Source organism: Mauremys reevesii, linkage group 23 (assembly GCF_016161935.1).
Source record: "Mauremys reevesii isolate NIE-2019 linkage group 23, ASM1616193v1, whole genome shotgun sequence".
NCBI classification, from domain to species: Eukaryota; Metazoa; Chordata; order Testudines; family Geoemydidae; genus Mauremys; species Mauremys reevesii.
In genome coordinates this window covers 12,455,568-12,477,375 of record NC_052645.1, presented here as the reverse complement: position 1 = coordinate 12,477,375, position 21,808 = coordinate 12,455,568, and the positions used below count along the sequence as shown (strand labels likewise).

Genomic DNA, 21,808 nt, shown 5'->3' with positions numbered 1-21,808 from the left:
ACTTTGACTACACTTAGCGCTTAGTGTAGCCATAGCCTTAGTCTCTCTCTAGCTCAAGTTGCAGATCCACATCCCCTGTAGATCAGGGACACGTAACATACACTGATCAGTGGGTTACAGCTGCACCCTTCACTCCAACAGGGAGTCCAAATCAGACGGGCTGTGCAGGGGGATGAGCACATACGTTGGAGCGGGTGGGAGTGATCACAGGGAATTTCACAGCTGGCAAGGGAATGTGAGAGTAGCTGGGAAAAAAATAATCAAAGCCACAGAGACGGGCAGTGGAGCCACAAAGAGACAGGGACCAGCCCCCTTCCTGTGTGACTTACCGGAGCAAACCTCCTGGGCATGGGTACAGGGGGGGCGTTCTGCACTGGACTCGGAGCCTTGCTGGAAGGCAGGTCCTCGGGGCAGCCAGAATTTTGCGGGGAGATGGCCAAGCCGGAGGATTTCCCCACCGAGCCGCCGCTGATCCGCCGGTAAGACCGGGTGCTTTCTGAGCTGAGGGCAGAGGGGTGAGGGGTTGCTTCAAACCATCAGGAAGATGGGATGTGGTTTCCCACCCTTTCCCCCACCATGAGACCCCAGTGGGCTCCCCCTCCAAAGCATGGACTTATTCAAGCCAATGGTTTCTTCCACAGAGCCCCCTGCCCCCACACCTTCCCCTCCACAATGGCTTTTTCCTCCCTTCCTTCAACCCCAGCTCCCCACTAAACAGCACCAGCTGCAGGACTGCACAGCAGTGCTGGAGTCAAACATGCCGCCAGGTGTGACGTTACTGACAGAATCTGTAACCATGTCGATCCCTGTTGCAACCACAGTTATAGATTTGTAGCAAATATTGTACAAAGGTTGTCGTGTAAGGTATCTATGGAAAGGTTATGATTTTCTGATTATGATTATGCTATCTGTACGGGTGTATCATTTTTGTGGTTGAAGTTATGAATATTGGCTCTGTACTGTCTGTGTTTCAAATTTGTGCTATGCTTCTGGGTGACACCCCAGACAATTTAGTGTCAGCTCTGCCTAGCCTGCTTGATGGCCCATTAAGGGCCATCAGCTATACAACTGACCCATTGAGAGACGGCAGATACACCTTGTGACTCAGCAAGGTCTGCAGGGACATGCCTGTGGACAGAACTCTATGTTTTTTTCCTTGCCATGTGCCAGGAAGTGGATTTGGAACAAAGAGAGGCCACATGACCAGAGACTATAAAAGGCAGCTGCCTCATCTCCATCTTGTCTTCAGTCCTGCTTCTTGCCTCTGGAGGAGGCACTGCTACACTGAAGCTTTGAACAAAGGACAAATGACCCAGCCCAGCTGTGGATGTCCTCCAGAGACTTGATTTGAACCTGCAGTTTATTCTATCCCTGCTGCAAGCCTGAACCAAGAACTTTGCCGTTACTGTATAACATTGATTCCATTTAACAATGCTAGATCTCATCTGTATCGTTTTCCTTTTACGAATAAACCTTTAGATTTTAGCTTCTAAAGGATTGGCGACAGTGTGATTTGTGGGTAAAAGCTGATTTGTATAGTGACCTGGGTCTGGGGCTTGGTCCTTTGGGATTGAGAGAACCGCTTTTCTTTTACCGGGGTGTTGGTTTTCATAACCATTTGTCCCCATAACGAGTGGGACTGGCGGTGATACTGGGAAACTGGAGCGTCTAAGGGAATTGCTTGTGTGACTTGTGGTTAGCCAGTGGGGTGAGACCGAAGTCTTCTCTGCTTGGCTGGTTTGGTTTGCCTTGGTGTGCAAAGAAACCCCAGCCTTGGGCTGTAACTGCCCTGCTCTAAGCAATTTGTGCTGAATTGACATTCTCGTCTGGGTCCCAACAGAACCAGAATCGTTTCACCCGGGGAGCGATAGGGCTGAATATTTGCAATGATATGGAAGTTGCACGGACAGAGGGTTTCGCCTGTTTCGTCACTTTCCCGGGAAGAATTCCCCACGTGGCGGAAGGGCACCCAAGGGCCAAACCCTGGATCGTTTGGCCCTTGGGGTGCAATTTGGGCTCCTCCTGAGCTGATCAACGCCATCACCTCTAGCAGGTTGTGCAAACCCCCTGTCAATGGTGCAAAACCCTGCCGAGGTAATCCAACACCTCTCCCGCCACTGGGGGGCACTCCTATCCCACAGGGGGTCCTCCTCTCAGCCGCAAGCTCCGGGGTCCACTCCCTACCTGAACTTGACTGGGGTTATTTGCCCCTGTTCCGGCGACGTCCCAGCGGCAGGCTGCTGGGTTGTCGTCTGACTGGTCTCCGACGTCCTCCGCTGGCTGCCACTCTCTGTCTCTGAGCGGGTTTCCCAGTAGACCGTGCGTCTGGCTTCCGGGGGGCTTCGGGAGGTGGACGGCGGCCGGGAAGCACAGCCGTCCAAGGTGCTGGGAGCGCTGGATGTGGACAGGTGTCGGCAGGCAGCTGCCTCTGACGACGCAGAGGACTGGGGCTCGGAAGCCTGACGCGGGAGCTCTGGGCGATCTGGAACAGAGGAGAGGGAGCTCAGGAAGTGATGTGCCCCAGCAGAGAGCTCCCCCCATGCGTTTGTCAACCATACTGGGACATTGCTTGGCCTTTCAGTGCCCCACAGTCTTTGATTTCCCACTGGGGAGCGGAGTCATGGCACTCGTGGCCTGCAGAGCCCTTTCCAGGAATGGCCAAGCCAGTTCAGAGTAAGAACCAGCCGGGACCTTCTCCCCAGCCCTGAACCTTCCCCCAAACCTCAGCTGTATTTGGGATCCAAGAGAACTAACATCCCTGGTTATTCTCCACTGTCCGGGCTTCCTCCACCCTTCCTGGGCCAGCTGGTCCCAGAGTCCCACAGGCTGAGGCAAAGCAGGAAGCTTGGCTGGAGGATAAATCCTGTGCTCAATAGGGACAGCAGATCTAGGCTGGGATCAAGAGGCTCGAAGACGCAGCCAGACCTAAGGGCTGGATCCCCAGAGCTTCGCTCTCACCAGCCCTACCGACCTCCCTTGGCCGGGCTGAGGGGAGACAAGCTGACCTGCTGGGCTCTGCCCCGGCTTGGTTCTGGAGCCGCCCCTGGTCGGGTTTTTGATGGGCAGCGGTGGGGGGATCTCCTCGCTGTGTGACCGCCGCTGGATGGGCCGCGAGGGGACCAGGATGGTCTCGTAGGTCTTGTTGCTGATGTCCATGCCGGTGCAGCTCCACCGGTTCTGGGGGAAGAGGCCGGGCTGGCCCGTGGTTGGGGACGACGTGGACTTGAAGGATCGCTGCAGCGGGCTCAGCTGAACGGGGGTGGAAAAAACAACCACTGCTTCCCTTACTGCTGCCCAGAGACCCTCAGCAAAACCACCCCGGCTCAGTAGCTTGGTGCTGAGCATAATCACCTCCCCACTATGTTAATGGAACCTGGCTCCTGCTGCTGTTTGTCCTGCCATCCAGGTTCCTCCACTGCTCTTGGCTTGATGTAGCAATGTGCAGGGTCAGTGGGCAAGCCAGAGATCCTGACTGGTTTTCGGGAAAGTTTGGATCCTGGTTCCCGTGAAGCCAGCCAGCTCTGCAACAGACTGCGCGGTGGGGTGGGGCGGGGTGGGGCGGGGGAACATCTCCTTTATTCGCTAGGAAAGGGAACTCTTAAAAGTGGAGGCCCTGGTTCGCATTTGCTGATTTTGTTTTGCGAGGTAACCATTTGTTTCGATCGCTCTCTCTTGTTTCCAGGGGGGAATCTCTGTTCTCTCTCTCTCAAATAAACCTGCTTCGGTTCCATTACACATTGCGGGTGTGACACAGGGGCAGTGGTTTAAGGTAAAACGAAGGCCCCCTGCTCTCTGGGGGCAGGGCGCCTGGGATTCCTGTGAGTAGCCAGCGTCAGGGGCTGGGTGTCACAGTTGAATGATTCGAAGGGGACTCGGGTGCCCGGAGAGGAATGCTCGAGAGGCTGGTGGCATTAAAGACCTGCCATCCAGTTACCACCAGCAATATTCCCTCATGCTAGAGGCAGGGGAGTAACAAAGGGACTCACACTGCTGAGGACCCCGAGAACCATCACAAGGGTAGGATTGCCCCTGTAGGGAGGTGGCCCTGGGCCTGGCAGAAAGAGCTCTGCCTGGCGGAGGCCAGGGACGCGCGCACACGCTGCTCGGGAGAGCAGTACCTTCTCCTCCAGCTCGTCCTCGCTATCGTAGGCATATTCCTGAGCGGCCTCCCAGTTGTACTCCAAGTGCACCTGCAGGTTTAGCTTCCCGGCCTGGGCCTGCTCAAGCTGCCAGAAATTTGGGGTGCGAGGGGGAAGATTCAGCTCCTCGGCAGAGCCCTGATCTTCTCCCATCCTGCATGCCCCCAACCCAACCCTCCCCCACAGCACCCCTCCCCAAACTTGCCTCCCTTCTCTGCCCCGTGGCAGGAGTCATCCGGGCTCTACAGCAGGACCCTGCTTCCTCCCATCTCCAGCCCAGGAAAGGACCTCACCCCACAGGATGCCCACCTCCATCCTTGCCCTGTCCCCAACCCCAACAGCAGATCCCCTCTCCCCTCCCGCCGCAGCAACTGGCCTATGTTACCGTGAACACAAAGCACTCAACCTACCAGCTCTTCGCACTCGAGGTGTTTGTGTCTCCTTGCTACGTCCAGGGCCGTCTCGCTTGCTGCATTCACTAGAGAGGAGGCCAGGGCTGAGTTACCAGGGCTCTGCCTGAGAGCACCCCTCACTCCCGTCCCCTCAGGGAACCCCCCAGCGCAAAGGAACGCCCAACGCAGATCAGTGAGCACCAAAGCCCCATTGAGCCACCGTTCCCTGAACTGGAGAGGGCCCCAGATCTGACCACCAGGCTCAGGGCCGTTTCTGTGCTTGGATTGCCATCAGGAGACGGCAGGCAGGATTAAACCAGCCTGCAGTGAACCCAGCTCGTCTGCACCCCCATAACACGCTCCCGTGAGTGGGTAACTGCACGAGCTTGCACCTGCTCCATTCCACTCAGCCTGAGTCAATAACTAAAGCCAGGCAGGAAACGCGTTTGAGATTTTGTTAAAAAAAAAATCCCCCATCCCGAATCAAGGGGGGAAAAAAGTTGAAATCTTAAATTTTCACAGACTGAAAATCCAAAAAAAATACGTCAGATTGAATCAAGAGAAAATGTTTTCATTCTCTTTCGAGCTTTTTATAAAAAGTGTTTACTTTTTTTTTTTTAAATGCAATAAATTAACTTACATTTCTGAACAAAATAGGCATCCAGACCCAAAAACGGAATTTGGTTTTAAAAACAAGAAAAAAAATGCAATGTTGCAACTTTCAAAACTTTTTTTTGAAACAAGAACATCGAAACCATCCCTTTCCCACACCCCGTTTTGGTTTTGACAAATTGTCATTTGCCAATGAAAAGGGGTTTTGCTGAACAATTCCCACCCAGCTCTCTAAATAAGGCTTGTCTCTCCAGATGATCTGGGGGACCCTTTTGTCCCTAAACTCTACGACTCTGTAGAATGGGCCAGAATTGGCTCCTCAGGGCTGAGCAACCTTCCCACCCTCCCCCAAGGCTCCACCTCATCTCTTCCTCCCCCTCCCCAGGCCTCGCCCCCAGCTTGCTCCTCTCCGCCTCCTCCCCCGCATCGCTTGCAGCCGGTAAAAAGTGATGGGACCATGGCCCCCTGGCTCCCTCTGTTCCAGCAACCCTGACCCTCAAATTATGTCTCTGGATCTGAACTTCACAGCTCAGACCCACCTCCCATGTAAACATTTCCCCCTTCTCTTACACATTCACACAAATCGCCTGGATACTGTTTAAATTGTTTAAATCCTTTACTATTAACATCAATTTAAATGGGGGAGGGCTGTTTGTGTGGTCAGCTGTGTGGTCCAGGCCAGGACTTAGAAACGCCCTGTCTGGCGGGAAATAGGCAGCACAGGCTAGCAGAGAGAACCACAGGGTCTGTCTGTGTCCTGCAGCCTCACTAAATAATCTCCTGTATAGTCATTCCATCCGAGTCCTGGCTAACATGCGAGACATGATCTGGGTTTGTCTACACCCAGACCTGTACCTCTGTGACAATAATTCTGTAGCAGTGTGGTCGCTGCAGTCATACTGGTATAAAAGGCGTTCACGCCAGCCTAGCCATTCCTCTTCCCAAATCGGAATAAGCTAAACCAGTGTAACGGCACCAGGATACTGATATAACTGCGTTCACACTAAGGCCGGGTCTACCCTGGGGGGAATAGCGTAGCTGAAGTCGATGTATCTTAGATCGAATTCAAATTACGTCGCGCCCTCGCGGCGCTGGATCGACGGCTGCGGCTCCCCCGTCGACTTTGCTTCCGCCTCTCGCACAGCTGGAGTTCAGCAGTCGACGGGAGAGCGATCAGGGATCGATTTATCGTGTCTACACTACACGCAATAAATCAATCCCCGATAGATAGATAGATAGCTACCCGCCGATCCAGTGGGTACCCTAAGGGTTGGATCAATTGAGCTATTTTGGTAGGAAAAAAAAAAAAAAAGATCATACCCCAATCTGAAATAGTTCAGCTGGTACAAGAATTCTGGATAGGCCCAACTTTGGGACTTGTCGATATACCAAAGTTACACAATTTTAGCTATCCCAGTATAGTTAAAGCAGGACAAGCCTCATAGTGTGGACACACTTATACCTGTACAGCTGTGATCATACTGGTCCTCTCCAAGAAGGGGGATCAGCTGTACCGGCATAAGGCACCTTTATACCAGTATCACCAGGCTAGGGGTTGTCCTGGTCTAATTATGTCCCTACAAATATCATATCCCTAATAGTATTAAACCAGTACAATAAGTGCGGGTAGACCAATTTTAGTGCATCTCTCTCTCTCTCACACACACACACACACACTTCACTGCAGAGTTAACTCAGGTGATCAGCACCCGGGCTAGCTTAACCTGGGGTGTGAGCAGCCTCACTGCAAAGCCCTGCCCGAGCTATTGGGTACATCTTCACTGCAATAAAAGGCCCATGGCCTGGCCGTGGCTAGCCCGGGTCAAGGGACTCAGGCTCATGGGGCTATAAAATCACAGTGTAGACATTAGGGCTTGAGCTCGGAGCGGACCCAGCAAGGGGGGAGGGTCTCCGAGCCTGGGCTCCAGCCCGAGTGGGAACGTCTACATTGCTATCTTTAGCCCCGTCGCGTGAGTGCCGAGTCAGTTGAGCCAGTCTCAGACTGGTTGGTGCGAGGGTATTCTTTGCAGCGTAGACACAACCTCCGACTTCTGGGAGCAAATCCCACGGTTCTTTATGCTGCAGTAAGCTGAGCCGCTCTACCATTCTTTCCCTGGGAACTGTGGGAGAACTTGTCTGCCCTTCTAGGCACATGGGGGGAATTGTGGGAAGGCATTGGGAGGACTCTTAGCACTCCAGGGGTTTAGCCTGCATCCATACTGCAAAGTGGGAAGGTTACCCTTCCAGCCTGAGAGAAAACAGTGCGCTAACGTGTGAGTGTGTGTGTGTGTGGGGGGGAATAACACCCAAGGAAAAAGCCGCAGCTAACTGTGAAGTGAAAACACAGCCATATATTAAAGCTCACCAAATACACACACTCCACAAAGCAAGCTGCTTGGTCATTAACCTCTCGTCTAATCAATGATTAAAAAAGAAACCAAAATAAAAAAAATTGACGCTGAAGGGGAACAGGAAAATTCCTTAAATGTTTCGAAGTCAACAATATTGAATAAAGTGCAAGGTATTGTAAGAGTGGCATTAATTAAATGCTAAGTGACTGAATTGGGAATAAGGACATTAGACCAGTGCTGAAATTAAATGAGGAATTGATTGAAAAAGAGTCATATTAAATTCAGAACACCACCAGGGCCGCCCAGAGGGGGGGGCAAAGGAGGCAATTTGCCCCGGGCCCCGGGCTCCGCAGGGGCCCCCAAGAGAAGAGCTGAGGCTCCCGCCTCCGCCCCTCTCCTGGAGCCTCAGCGCATCAAGCGCCGAGTCTCCGGACGAGCCCCTGAGCCCCGCCCCGCTCAGAGCGGCGTGGGGAGGGGGCGGGGCAGCTGCCTCCGCTCGGCGTGGAGCTCACAGCCCCGCCCCCTCACCACGCGGCTTTGAGCGGGACGGAGCTCAGACCCCGCCGGAGACGCGCTCCGGTAAGAGGCTGGGGCTGGGGCTGGGGCCGGGGCCGGGGGGGAAGCGGGACCCGCCGCCGCCGCAGCGCAGCCCGGGGTCTTCGGCGGCGGGGGGCCCCTTCTGTTCCGGGACCCGCCGCCGAAGTGCCCCGAAGGCCCGCGGCGGGCCCCCACCCCCGCCACCGAATTACCGCCGAAGACCGGGCTGCGCTTCGGCGGCGGGTCCCGCTTCGGCGGCAATTCGGCGGCGGGGGGCTCCCGCCGCGGGTCTTCGGGGCACTTTGGCGGCGGGTCCCGGAACGGAAGGGCCCCCCGCCACCGAAGACCCCGGGCCCCCGGAATCCTCTGGGCGGCCCTGAACACCACAGTACAAGACCAATCACTGCACAATAGCCTTTAAAGGTTTTACAGTGATTAAAGTCAATTAAAAGTTTAAAAAACTAAGAAATGTTACAAAACTGGTTGTGACTAGGTGTTAGGAACTCCACAATGGTGGCAAATATGGGTTAGCTTCTCTATTACACACACACAAAACCAGTTTGACATGGTTCTAATGTGTAGAGAAGGATTATGCATAACCTGTTAGAATAAAAACGAGGAATCAATGTAGTGGATAAAGCACTGGACATGGAGTCAACAGACCCAAGTTCTATTCTGCCACTGACCTGCTCTGTGCCTCAGTTTCCCCATTTGTATCAGAGAGATAATGCTACTTATCTCCTCCCTGCGCACTGCATTCCTTAGTTAATAAGGTGCATGAAGACCCTCCGATGGAAGATGCTGTGTTAAGCACAAGATAATCTTTGTAGTTTTTCCAGTCTCCCTGCAGGGTGGAATGTGTGTTAAGACAAGAGACGGAGGAAGGATGATCTAGTGGTTAGGGCATTAGCCTGGGACTTGGGAGACCTGGGGTCTATTCCCTGCTCTGCTACAGACCTTGGGCAAGTCACTTCCCTGCTCTGTGCCTCAGTTTCCCCCGTTGTAAATTAGAATACCAGGACTTCCCCTACCTCACAGGGCTGTTATGAGGACAAATACGTTACAGATACAACAGTAATGGGAGTCAGATAAGGACCTAGGACAGAGAGAGAGACACTGGCTGGTCCCGGCCCCTTTGTTCTGCCATAAAAATGTTGGGAGCAATCCAGATAGCCCCATTTTAAAATCAGAACAGATTTCCCTCCTCCCACCACAATTCCATAGGGCTGGAGCATCGCATGGCTTCCCCTCCAACCTCCCTCTGGCTGCGCTCCTTGCCCGATCTACCCCACGTTCCCTACCTGTGTTTATGGCTGCTTTCCCTTTCAGCAGCAGCTTGAGGCAGTTGGGCTGGTTGTACTGAGCACTGTAGTGCAGAGCCGTGTTCCCGTCTGGAGTTGCCTTGTCCACGTTCCCCCTGCACAGTCAAGCAAAGGCAGTTGAAGACGCAGGCAGCAGCAAAGAACTGTGTCAAACATCTCCCACCGGAGAGACAACGCTGTCTAGTTGGAGGTCTGGGAGTCAGGAGATTTGGGTTCTAGACCCAGCCCTGCCACTGACCCGCTTGAACTTGGATACGTCACTTCCCCACTCTGTGCCTCAGTTTCCCCATCTCTAAAATGGGGAGAAGGCTCCTGCCCTGCCTCGTGGGGGATGGGAGAATCAGTGACACTGAGATCCGTGTATGAAAGGTGCGCTGCCAGTCAACACCAGGGAAATTTTTGTTCCCACACAGGGGGAACTATGGCAAGAGAGTCCTTCTCCCTCCCCAGTTCCTGACAACATCGTTGTTCTCCAAATTCCTTCTAGTCCGGCTTCATCCTCCTCATGCTGAGAACGAGGGGCACAGAATTCCAGCTGGGGTCTCACTGGAGGCACATGAAGAGCAATTACCTCTGTGCTCCATTGTATAATAGGGCAATGCAGCCAACCCATAATTACACGGGCCAGTGGACAGCTTACTGGATAGACCTTATGGCAGCCAGTCTAGGTCTCTCTTCCACCACCCCCACTTTCCAGGCATCTCCCACTTCCCTGCATCATCATCTGCCTTTTGGATTAGTCCTTCCCCCCACGATTTGTTCTAAATCAAATCTCTTATTTTCTGCCCCAATTTCTAACCTCACTTGGTACCGTTGGATTAATCCTCAGTCCTTGCAATTCCTCCCATGTTAAGGTCAGCTGCAAATCCCACCAGCTTTCTGATTAACCACCTTCAAACGCAGGTGATGAAGGCTAGACCCAGCGGAGAATACACCTCCAGTGGAGAGCTCAAAGTCACATGGATTTTTCGAGTGGAGCCTCCCCTCCCAGTGTTGACCCAGGCCTGCACCTGCTTAGCTTACGAGACCTGACATGTTCCCAGCCCAAGATGCTATGGATGTCAGCCTGCTGCCTGCCACCTGCCCTCCTCCCTGGGTGAGGCTTACCCATTCTGAATGATGAAGTCCACCAGCGGGAGGGAGGACTTGTCTGCATAACGCACAGCCAGGTGCAGAGCCAACTCACCCTGGTCCTGTCACGGGGGGAGGAGGAGAAGCAAAATTAACCCTCTCTCCACTACAGCGCAGCTTGGCACGGCACGTTCAGTTCACAAGAGAACATAAGAACGGCCATACTGGGTCCAACTAGCCCAGTAGCCTGTCTTCTTACAGTGGCCAACGCCAGGTGCTTCAGAGGGAATGAACAAAACAGGCAATCATTGAGTGATCCATCCCGTCATCCACTCCCAGTTTCAGGCAGTCAGAGGCTAGGGACACCAGAGCATGGGGTTGCATCCCTGACCATCTTAGCTAATCCACCAATGACTCTATCCTCCATGAACTTATCTAATTCTTCTTTGAGCCCTGATCGTGGCAGCGTCCCAGCAGGAGTTGTGGGTTTGATGGCCACCCATCTCCTGAGAACCCTGCAGAAAACGTGTCCTCAACCCCAGAGATGAGGAGGAACATCTGGTGTCACTTAGCATCAACTGCCGAGGCAAGGGACAGCAGGATCCAAGGAAATCCTGTCCGGGCCTTCTCAGCTGTGAGCTGCTCAGGAGGGCTGGTGGAAAATTTTCCATTGAAACCATTTATTGATGAAAAATTGGATACTGACAAAATGAAAATTGTCCATGAAAAGTGTCTGTTTTCAAGAGAAAATTTTCAATATTTCATCAAACAAGCCAAATGCTCAAAAAAAGTGAATATTTCAGTTCAGATAGCCTGCTGTGGTGCCTCTTGGGAATTTTAGTCTGGTTTCTTTATGTCATCATTCTCCTCTATAAGCCAGGTTTCCCAACTGAACTACATATCCCATGATGCATCATCAGAGTCCCCAGCCGTGGTGCAACTGCCTCCACTTGCCATGAGATAGGCCCATGATGCATCATGGGAGAATGTAGTCTGAGCAGGGAGCCCAGCCTATAGAGAAGAATGGGAGCTGGAAGCACCCAAAGTACAACTCCCATGAGGCACCACGGCAGCATTTCAGAATCAAAATTTCAGTTTTCAATTTTTTTTTTCCTCCCACCAAACAATTGAACTTTACAGTGGAAAATTTCAAAACAACATGATTTTTTTTTTTCCATTTAGTCAAAATTTTCCAAAGCCCGTTTTCCAACCGGCTCGAATGCTCAGATCAAACCAAGATCATCAGCATTAGCACATCACTTTTTCACGATGCTACGTAGGCAGGAATTCTCACCCCCAGCAGCCCCCTTTGTGGCATGACTCTCTATCCCCAGCTCACCTGCAATGCCCCTATCCCGTCCACTTCTGCTGTGTGGCTTATAGTGAACCTAATTGACTTGTATAAGAGTCAACAACAGAACTGTTGTTTCCTGACCCCTAACCTGTCTGTTCAGTCTCAGCCTATGACCCCCTCGGGGCAGAGCCTGTCCCTCTGCATGTGTTTGGAAAGCCCTAAGCACACAGCAGGCCCCAAAAGAAATGGCTAATATATGGCAGAAGTAGTACTTGGGGACAGGGCCGGCTTTAGGAACTGCAGGGCCCGATTTGAATACCCGGCAGCGGTCTGGGTCTTCAGCGGCACTTTGACAGCAGGGGGTCCTTCCCTCGCTCCGGGTCTTCCGCGGACCCCCCGCCACCAAAGTGCCGCCGAAGACCCGGACCACCGCCGGGTGAGTAAAAAAATAAATAAAAAGGCACCTAAGGTGTGGGGCCTGATTCTGGGGAATCGGCCTAAAGCCCACCCTGCTTGGGGATCCTTGGGCAGAAGTTAGAAGACCCTGTTTCACCTTTCAATGGCAAGAGCGGCCACATGTCACTGGCATGCCAGCGGCAAGATGCTGGGCTCCACGCTCTTCCAGAGACGCGAATTTCAACAGAGCAGAAGGAACAAGCTTTGAATCCACTTTGGACACATCGTCCCTCAAGCTGCAGAATCACACAGTTCAAATCCTCCCCACATGCTCCAAAGCTTCACCCCACCCGTGTTAACCTGACCAGTTCCCTGCCATCGCAGGGGCCTCGGGCATTGGTGGCACCTTCGTCTCTCCTGTTCCCTGCCTGGGGCATGCACCAGTTTAGCTTCCTGAGGACTGAAATGCTTTGGGCTTAACACAGGGGCGTCTGGGTGATATTTAATGGCCTGCGACATACAGGAGGTCAGACTAGCCGATCAGAGGGTCCCTTTTAGCCTTAGACGCTCTGAAACTCATCTAAGCCAGCGCTGCAGCAACAGGGTCAGCGAGCCGCACCACAGCACGGGGATGGGGTCACAGCTGGCGTCAAGCACGAATCACACGGATTGTAGAATTCAGCCAGCGCGGTGTGAGTGACACCATGCAGGACGGCGCTGCCAGCCAGCCCCATTTATGGTTTGCATTAGCGTAGCACCTAGGAGCCCAAGGAATGGACCAGGCCCCCAGCGTGCCAGGCGCTGGGCAAATGCAGAACAAACGGTCACTGATGGCGTCTGCCCCAGACAGCTGATAATCCAAGTACGAGACACGAGATGGCTACAGACACGCAAGCAAAGCTCACCTGGCTGTCAGGGCTAGCCAGGGGTTTTGCTAGATCGTGCCCCTCCGCAAAGGCTTGTAACAAGGCAAAGAGATCCCGGCTGCGAATAGCTTCCCAGAGCCGGTGCGGCTCATCCCTGCCGGCTTTCTGGACATACTTGCGCTCCATGTATTTGGCCACGATATATTCTTTCCTGGCGCTCCTGCGGGCGGGAGGGAGGGAGCTGGGTCAGCGAGGTCACACTCACACCCACCCAGCCTTGCTGCAGATTTCTGAGCTGAGACGAAGTCAGGCACGCCGGACCAAACAGATCTCTCCCCACTCCAGAAAGGAAAGGCATGGCTGGCCCTGCAGCACTGCTAGAGAGACAGACCGTCACCTCTGGACTGACTCCTCAGGCTGGTGGATTTTGGACAGGGGGCTGAGGAGCTTTGGATTTAAGCCAGGACAGGGGCAAAGCAAGAGAAGGAAATACACCCCCGGACAAGGGATGAGACAGCAGGTCGGGATGGCCGCACCTAGAGGAAGGTGCCACCTCTACCCTCCTCCCAGGTGAGCCCATGAGAGCGAGCAGGTCTGGGTCTGACACACACCCCCTCATGAGCTCACTCCCGTGTCTTACTCACATATCGCTGCTTGACGAAGGCTTCAGATTCCCCTGCGCCGGCAGCGTGGCCTCCATGATTTCGTTAAACCGGGCATTTCCAATGCTGACCGCCAGCTACGAACGAGAGGGGGGAAAGCAGCCCCGTAAGCACAGGTGCTTCTGTGCCTGGGAGCCCCGTGGCTTGACGTGCCTGCCAGTTAGTAGCGTTTTGCTTCACACCCCGGAGAAAGGCCAAGAGAAAGAAGCTAAACTATAGTGGATACATCCATCCTTCCCTAGAAACGGGTTGAGGCCAAGCCACGTTTCAGGGCTGGATTCAGGAGAATCTGTGAGAGGACCTTGCAAGATCTCTGCCGTCTAGAACGACAGGAACCTTGGAAATCTAGTCTGAGTGTCACAAAACAGACCGGCTCTCGATCTGGGCTGCGCTAGGCTTAGCTTTCATGGCCACGCCTGTGAATCTGGGGCTCTGAGGAAGGGGACGGAGTGCTAAGGAGAAGCAGAAAGGAGGAGCAAGGAGACTGAGGTCCCCTACGCACAGGAGCCGCTTACCAGCAGTTCAGAGGTGCTGAGAACGTCCAGGGTCAGGGACTGTATGCGGGAGTAGTGCACCCCCAGCTCCCGGTGAATGCCTGAGCACTCAATACACGTCAGGATGCCCAGATTGGTGGAGAGCCATGTGGGATCTGCAAGGAAGTGGTACAGCGCCAGTGAGCGAGCTGCGACTGCCCCCCCCGGCGGCACATCCTTCCCCGCATCCCTGCCTGACCCCTGCACTCTGGCACCTCCTGGCCCGTTGCAGGTCGGCCGCTTAGTCCTTTTCTACCCAGATCTCCATATGGCATCACTGGAGAAATCCCTCACCTCCGCCCTTACCCCGGGATCGCCCCCCCTCCCGGCTGGCATCCAGCTTCCAACAACAGCTGGGTGCGAATGGCCACAGGCTCACGCCGTGTCCAACTAGACCACAGAGACGGCGTGCGCATCCCGGTCTGAGCCAGCAACGGGTTAAAACCACCAGGCAAAGCAAAGCTCACAATGCCGGTGACGTGACCAGTGCCAGGCTAAGGGCGCCAGGCCCATGCACGCGCCGAGACTGCCCCTTGCAACAGGGCTTCGCGGCACCCGAGTGCCCCCATCACCGACCTACCTGGGGCCCCACAGTCACAGCACTGCTTGTTGCCTGGCATGCCCTTCACCTCGCCAATGACCAGCTTGGTGAGCTCCTGCAGGCCAGCGTCCGTCACCCCCCCGGCGGAGGCCGCACAGCCGCTCGGGTCACCCTTGAAGGCGTTGCTGAGAGCTTCATCCTTGCTGTTCTGGAGCACGGACACCCAGCTGGACAGGGAGGGGGAGAGGGGAGACGTCAGACAGGGACCCAGGCAGCGAGGGACAAGTGGAATGGAAACCGAGGGAGGGATCTCGGGAGGAAGAGAAACAAAAAGACTTTCTAGGCTAGAGAAACAGTACGGTGGGTAACGGGTCCCTGCCTCTGCGCAAAGCTCCTGTCCGGAGCACAGAGGGCACCGTAATAATACACAGCGATCCTGAGCACAGTTCCTCAGCAGATCTCAAAGCGCCTTCCGAAGCAGGACAGTATTATCCGCCTTTCATACAGGAGGAAACTGAGGCACAGAGCAGGGAAGTAACTTGCCCAAGGTCACCCAGCAGGCCAGTGGCAGGGCCAGGAAGAGAACCCAGGTCTCCTGACCCCCAGGCCACTGCTCTACCCACTAGACCCCCACTGCCTTCACACTGCATAGTGAGGACGCAAGGTGCTCCCTCCCTGCAGGGACCAAGCACAGTGTCTTCACATGTGGTGTTCACAACCTCTGTGGGATACAGGAGCCAGACAGTGGGCATAGGATGTAAACCTACAAAGCAGAGCATCCTGCCATGGGAACTGAGTGCCCTGTATTCTGCAGTGGTGACAGGGAGCCCCAGACTCAGTGCAACGTTCTGGCTCGCACATCTGTGCCCCCCTGCTCTGTGGACAGAAGCCCGACTGCTCAATTATGTCTCAGAGCCCCAATCCTGATGCCAGCCAATGCAGAGCCTGCTGGATCTCAAATGGGAGGGGCCTGTGCCTCCACATTTGCATATGCAGAGGAGGCAGCTGTCCTGTTCTCTCCTGCAAGGCCAGTAGCCATTCCCACTCCGGGAAAGGGGAGGATGGGCGGAGAGGACGGTTGCTGTCACTTACACAACACACTCCTGTTCATCCTCAGCCTGGAAGTGGTATGTCCTGTTATCTGCAAGGAGAGGGAGAGGGGACCGGTGAAAGGGATGCTTTCAATATCTGGGAAAGCCCATGATCTCTGGCCAGGTCAGAAGCACAAAGCCAGCTGCTTCAAGAGGCTGGATAATTTTAGCAGGCCGATCTATGCAGCATTGTGAAATAAAGCTTTTGGACTTGTACTTCTGGAGACCTGGTTCAAATCCAACCTTGGGCCACAAGTGTCATGAGTTTGGTAGGTCTCGCCTCACTCCACAGGGAACATTTACACTCATCACTTAAGGATCCTATGATAGGCACCTTCCACTTGGGGGAGGCCTGGAATTGAAAAAAAGGGGCAGGAGGGAGAAAGTTGTCTATAGCTCAAGCGGGCTGAGATGCACTGGTGGAGCTGTGGGTGGGCAGAATCATAGAATATCAGGGTTGGAAGGGACCTCAGGAGGTATCTAGTCCGACCCCCTGCTCAAAGCAGGACCAATTCCCAACTAAAATCAGAATCGGAATAGCTAGGATGTAGGTGAGGAACGAAGGCCATTCCAGCGCTGGGAGAACTTTGCACAGAGCTCAGTTACTCTAGTCCTGCCTCTAGCCCACGATGGCCAGCTCGCAGTTTGCACCCCAGTTAAAAATACACCTTCCCTGTTCTCTCTGAGGGGCTGCCCAGGGAGGGGGGGGGGGAGCGTTCCTAGCCAGAGAGATGCCTTAAAATCGATTTACAAGATCCAAAAACGGGGAGAGCTCAGAATTGTAGAGCAGATGCAATGTCCTATCCTGGACCTCGAGAGCATGAGATACCGGGGCCCACATCTGTAAAGATATTTAGGTGTTGCTGCACTCAGCACTGCAAGGCCTAACCGACATAGGAGCCTAAGGGCATTTTCAAAAGGGATTTAGGCACTTGGGATTTTGGCACCTAAATCCCTTTTGAAAATGAGTTTAGGCTCCTAAATCAGTCAGGCCTTGCGGTGCTGAGCACAAGCAATGCCTAAATACTAGAGCTGTCAATGAATCGCAGTTAACTCACACGATTAACTCAAAAAAATTAATCACAGTTTTAATTGCACTGTTAAAACAAGAGACTACCAATTGAAACGTATTAAATATTTTGGATTTTTTCTACATTTTCAAATATATTGATTTCTATTACAACACGGAATTCAAAGTGTACAGTGCTCACTTTATATTATTTTTATTACAAATATTTGCACTGTAAAAACAACAAACAAAAGAAATAGTATTTTTCAATTCACCTCATACAAGTACTGAAGTGCAATCTCTATCGTGAAGGTGCAACTTACAAATGTCAATTTTTTTTTGTTACGTAACTGCACTCAAAAACAAAACAATGCAAAACTTTAGAGCCTACAAGTCCACTCAGTCCTACTTCTTGTTCAGCCAATCGCTCAGACAAACAAGTTTGTTTACATTTACAGGAGATAATGCTGCCTGGTTCTTGTTCACAATGTCACCTGAAAGTGAGAACAGTTTTAGCTAGCATCGCAAGATATTTACATGCCAGATGAGCTAAAGATTGATATATCCCTTCATGCTTCAACCACCATTCTGGAGGACCTGCGTCCATGCTGATGACCAGTTCTGCTCAACAACAATCCAAAGCAGCGTGGACCAACACATGTTCATTTTCATCCTCTGAGTCAGAGGTTGATTCTCTTTTTTGGTGATTCGGGTTCTGTAGTTTCTGCAACAGAGCGTTGCTCTGCATGCTCCACACCTCGTCCCTCTCAGATTTTGGAAGGCACTTCAGATTCTTAAACCTTGGGTCGAGTGCTGTAGCTATCTTTAGAAATCTCACATTGGTACCTTCTTTGCATTTTGTCAAATCTGCAGTGAAAGTGTTCGTAAATCAAACAACATATGCTGGGTCATCATCCGAGACTTCTATAACATGAAATATATGGCAAAATGCAGATAAAACAGAGCCGGAGACATACAATTCTCCCCCAAGGAGTTCAGTCACAAATTTAATTAACACATTTTTTTTTTTAAATGAGTGTCTTCAGCCTGGAAGCATGTCCTCTGGAATGGTGGCTGAAGTATGAAGGGGCATACAAATGTTTAGCATATCTGGCATGTAAATACCTTGCAATGCCAGCTACAAAAGTCCCAGGTGAATGCCTGTTCTCACTTTCAGGTGACATTGTAAACAAGAAGCGGGCATCAGTATCTCCCGTAAATGTAAACAAACTTGTTTGTGTGAGCGATTGGCTGAACAAGAAGTAGGACTGAGTGGACTTGTAGGCTCTAAAGTTTTGCACTGTTTTGTTTTTGAGTGAAGTTACCTAACCAAAAAAAAAAATTGACATTTGTAAGTTGCACCTTCATGATAAAGAGATTGCACTACAGTACTTGTATGAGGTGAATTGAAAAATACTATTTCTCTTATTTTTACAGTGCAAATATATATTATAAAGTAAGCACTGTACACTTTGTATTCTGTGTTGTAACTGAAATCAATATATTTAAAAAATGTAGAAAAACCATCCAAAAATATTTAAATAAATGGTATTCTTAGTTTTTAATCGCTTGACAGCCCTACTAAATACCATTCCAAATCTGGGTCCAGGGTGCTCTCATGTTCCCCTACTCACGTGTCACAAGGTCGAAGCACTTCTTTTCCTCTGGGTGAGGTCTCACTTGGCAGGTCAGCAGGTTCAGCTTCACGGGAGGCCGGTTGATCTGGGAGAGGAGGAGAGTGGGCAGGTGAAATGGGAAGTGAAGTGAGTCAGAAGGACTGCCAGTCGCTGTTTAGGAACACAGCCATTGTCAGGCAGGATCAGACCTGAGCTTCATCTAGTCTCTAGCAGTGACTGGCATCAGATGCAAGAACCCAACATTAGAGAGATGTGGGATCATCTTCTCCCTAACCTCTAATAGTCCAAGACTGGAGGGGCAGTACAGCCTAGTGGTAAGCACACTGGACTGGGACTCAGGACACCCAGTTTCTGTTCCCAGCTCTGCCACTGGCCTGCTGGCTGATGCTGGAGGAGTCACTACCACCCCCTCTCTGTTCCTCAGTTTCCCCCATATGTAGAACAGGGATAATAAACTCATCTACGGATGAAAAGGCATTACAAAAGAGCCCGAGGTTTTCCAGCGTTTGGGCCAGCATTAACTATGCTAACTCTGGATATTCTTGTTAGCTACAGAAATGCCCAGGCCCTCTTAGAATCTTGCTGAATCTTCTTTTGCAGAAGAATCCGAGCCAAGGCAGTTTTTAAGCTGCATTTTACTCCCTCTACCTCTAGAGGGCAGCCATTCTTTCTACCTGAAGTGCTACCGATTGTCTAGTCTGGAACCTCAAGGTATCACTTATGCTCCCTACCTGAAAAGGTCATAGAAAACCTTCTCCAGCATGTTCTCGCTCTGTGTCTCATTTGTTTACGTAAGATGAAGTGGTTATGACGCACCCAGTTTGGGGTTGCTTTACAAATCCCAAGCCTGGGTGGAGTTTACCAAAAGTTTAATGCACCAGAGTTCTAAGCAAACCTTGGCAGAGTTATGGACTTGCATGTGGAGGATGCAGATTCAGGGGCCAGATGGACCTCTAGGAAACAAACCAGCCCACCTTTGCACAGCTCTGTATGGCATTTTGAGATAGCGGGGAAGGGGAGCTGCCAGTTTGTTGAGAGACACGTGAGGAGCAGTGGATGAAGAGGTACAGACCGATCCTTTAGTTTAAACTAAAAGGTTGTCATCAGTAGCACGTGCTCTCGGGCTGCGATTTGGATGGGTGTCCGCAGACCCATTCATAGGAGGTGCAGTTCACCACACCGGCTTGAATGGATTTAACCTACAGCCTCCATACCCATAAACAATCCCTCGTTAAGATGGCTCCATGATAGCCTGAACCCAAGCTCCACCCATCCGCCAGCGCCCGGCCTTACCGTGCTGTGCGAGATGGTGAGGCAGCCATATTTCACGCCACACTTCCTCTTCTGCCACACTTTCCGGATTCTAGGTCAGGCAGAGAAAAGGGAGTGAGGGTCCACTTTGTACCCGATACCCAGCTTCTCCCACAGCCCTGGTGACCCCCTGGCCCCTCATCTCGCTGATGGGCTTTAATGGGGAGTATCGCTTCCTGGGTGAACGTAGCGCTTCCTTTAACTCACCCGATGGAGAAATACCCCTGCTCAAACCCTCTGACTGCCCAGTCTTCTCAGTCCTCATCCCTCTCCGAGTGCCTCATCCCTTCCCTTAATCCCGACGCACGCCTTCTTCCCTCAGTGCCTGAGGCACTTCCTACACCAACTGTTGGCCCATAGTGCACAGGTGAAACACTTCCTTCTCCTTGGCAGAGTGCTGCTCCCATTAGGAAGCAGCTTGCTATGCCCATAGAACGGGTCTTCTTCTTTATCAAAGCGAATTTGGTGCCAGGCTGGTAACCGTGGAGACTGAAGTCCAGGAGAGATGCTTGCAGCGTAGGTTTCCTCACCAGTCCTGCACTGCAAGGATCACATCTTGGAACAGTTCATCTCCATCGGGCGTTGGCCTCTCTGCTGAGGCTCCCAATGTGGGTACCAGTTAGTGCCAGGCTTGGAGAGGACTTGTGTGGGATGTGTGGGCACCTATCCACTAGGAAATGGATTCACGCCACCGAATCTTTTCAAACCGGACTCCTAACAGACATCAGCTGGCAACAGGAGGGGTCGCTCTGGAGCTGGGCTACCGGCAAACCAGAGTCCTGTCCCAGGCTCCTTATCTTATCAACCCACCAACCAGCCAGCCCCCTCGTTCCATTTTTTTCCCTGTTCCACCCCAAAGGATCCCAGCTACAGGTACGTTCACACCGCAGCCGGCCAGCGTAATTTCTAATGGGTGCATACGCACTAGCGCTGCTCAAGCGAGCGACTAACAATAGCAGCGTGGCTGTGACGGCTGGCAGCTTGTGCTCGCTGCCCGACTCCATACACAAGGGCTCGGGCAGGACGGTGCTTGGGTAGCTACCCCACGCCAACACAGCCACGCTTCTCGAGCAGAGCTAGTGCATTTACAGCGGCCTGAGCTGGGAAGTCCACCTCCCGGGTGCGGTGGGGACGTCCCCTGCGTGCAAGCACGTGGACTGGGCAGAGATGAGGGCTTTCGAGGATTCATAGATTTAAGGCCAGAAGGGACCGTTCGGATCATCTGGTCGGATCGCCTGTGGGGCCCGCACCAAAGAACCTCCCCCAGTAATTCCTGCATCACTTGATCCTTCAAGAGCCTCGTTCTGCAGCCACCGGCCTTCCCAGATAACATCCGCTCTTAACGAGCACGCAGAGTGTCTATCTGAAACGGGAGCAAGCAGGAGCCAGCTCGTACATACCCGTCGCTTTTCTTGCACAGGAAGCCCGACTTTTCCGTCCCGTACTGCTTGTTCCCTTGGTGCTGGTGGATGCTGTAGCCGCTGCCAGAGTTCTTCCTGAGCAGGTTTTCCTGAACTCACCAAGGACAGAACAAAAAAATAAATATATATATTCAGAGCATAGGCCTCAGGGTCTGTTTCTTTGCTGTGTCACAGCCCTCTTGCCCTGCCAGGGCCTGATCCTGCAGGATTGGGCTAGCAGGGAACGGCCCAGACCTTCCTCTTATGTTGTCCTCAGCATCTCCAAGCGCCCTCCAACTTTATTATGGCCACTTGGAGAATCACTTAGACCTCCACCATCCTGACTTCCCGGGGCCTTCTCCTTGATCGCCAACTTCTCCTTTCCCACCATCCTTCTTTCCTTCAGAACCTCTGGGACACGTGTCTTACCCTTCTGGCCAGCCTCACCCAGCTTTGGCTGCTTGCAGCTCGGTTCCTGACCCTTTCCTACCACCACCACACTACCCAGGTGGCTAGCGACGCATACCAGCTCCCAGTCACGGATCCTCTCCTCCCACATGGCATCATCACGCTCTCAAGGCTGAGCCCTCAGCAACTCTTCTCTTGTCCCCCTTCGGCACCTCCCATACACCTCTGGCCATCAC

The 21,808-nt window shown here is 52.6% G+C and overlaps 1 protein-coding gene across 1 annotated transcript in view; it reads right to left on the bottom strand.

Moving 5' to 3' along the window:
• ASAP3 (ArfGAP with SH3 domain, ankyrin repeat and PH domain 3) overlaps nt 1-21,808 on the bottom strand; it is a 61,708-nt gene that overhangs the window by 2,702 nt on the left and 37,198 nt on the right. Inside the window, exons 10-24 of the mRNA XM_039511481.1 lie at nt 21,165-21,274; nt 19,747-19,816; nt 18,451-18,538; nt 15,809-15,857; nt 14,756-14,943; nt 14,158-14,291; nt 13,625-13,719; nt 13,020-13,200; nt 10,461-10,546; nt 9,333-9,448; nt 4,550-4,617; nt 4,119-4,226; nt 3,006-3,249; nt 2,185-2,482; nt 330-501 (exon numbers count right to left, since the gene is read on the bottom strand). Of these exons, the coding sequence (XP_039367415.1) occupies nt 330-501; nt 2,185-2,482; nt 3,006-3,249; nt 4,119-4,226; nt 4,550-4,617; nt 9,333-9,448; nt 10,461-10,546; nt 13,020-13,200; nt 13,625-13,719; nt 14,158-14,291; nt 14,756-14,943; nt 15,809-15,857; nt 18,451-18,538; nt 19,747-19,816; nt 21,165-21,274 (2,007 nt within the window). The remainder of the gene's footprint in view (nt 1-329; nt 502-2,184; nt 2,483-3,005; nt 3,250-4,118; nt 4,227-4,549; nt 4,618-9,332; nt 9,449-10,460; nt 10,547-13,019; nt 13,201-13,624; nt 13,720-14,157; nt 14,292-14,755; nt 14,944-15,808; nt 15,858-18,450; nt 18,539-19,746; nt 19,817-21,164; nt 21,275-21,808) is intronic.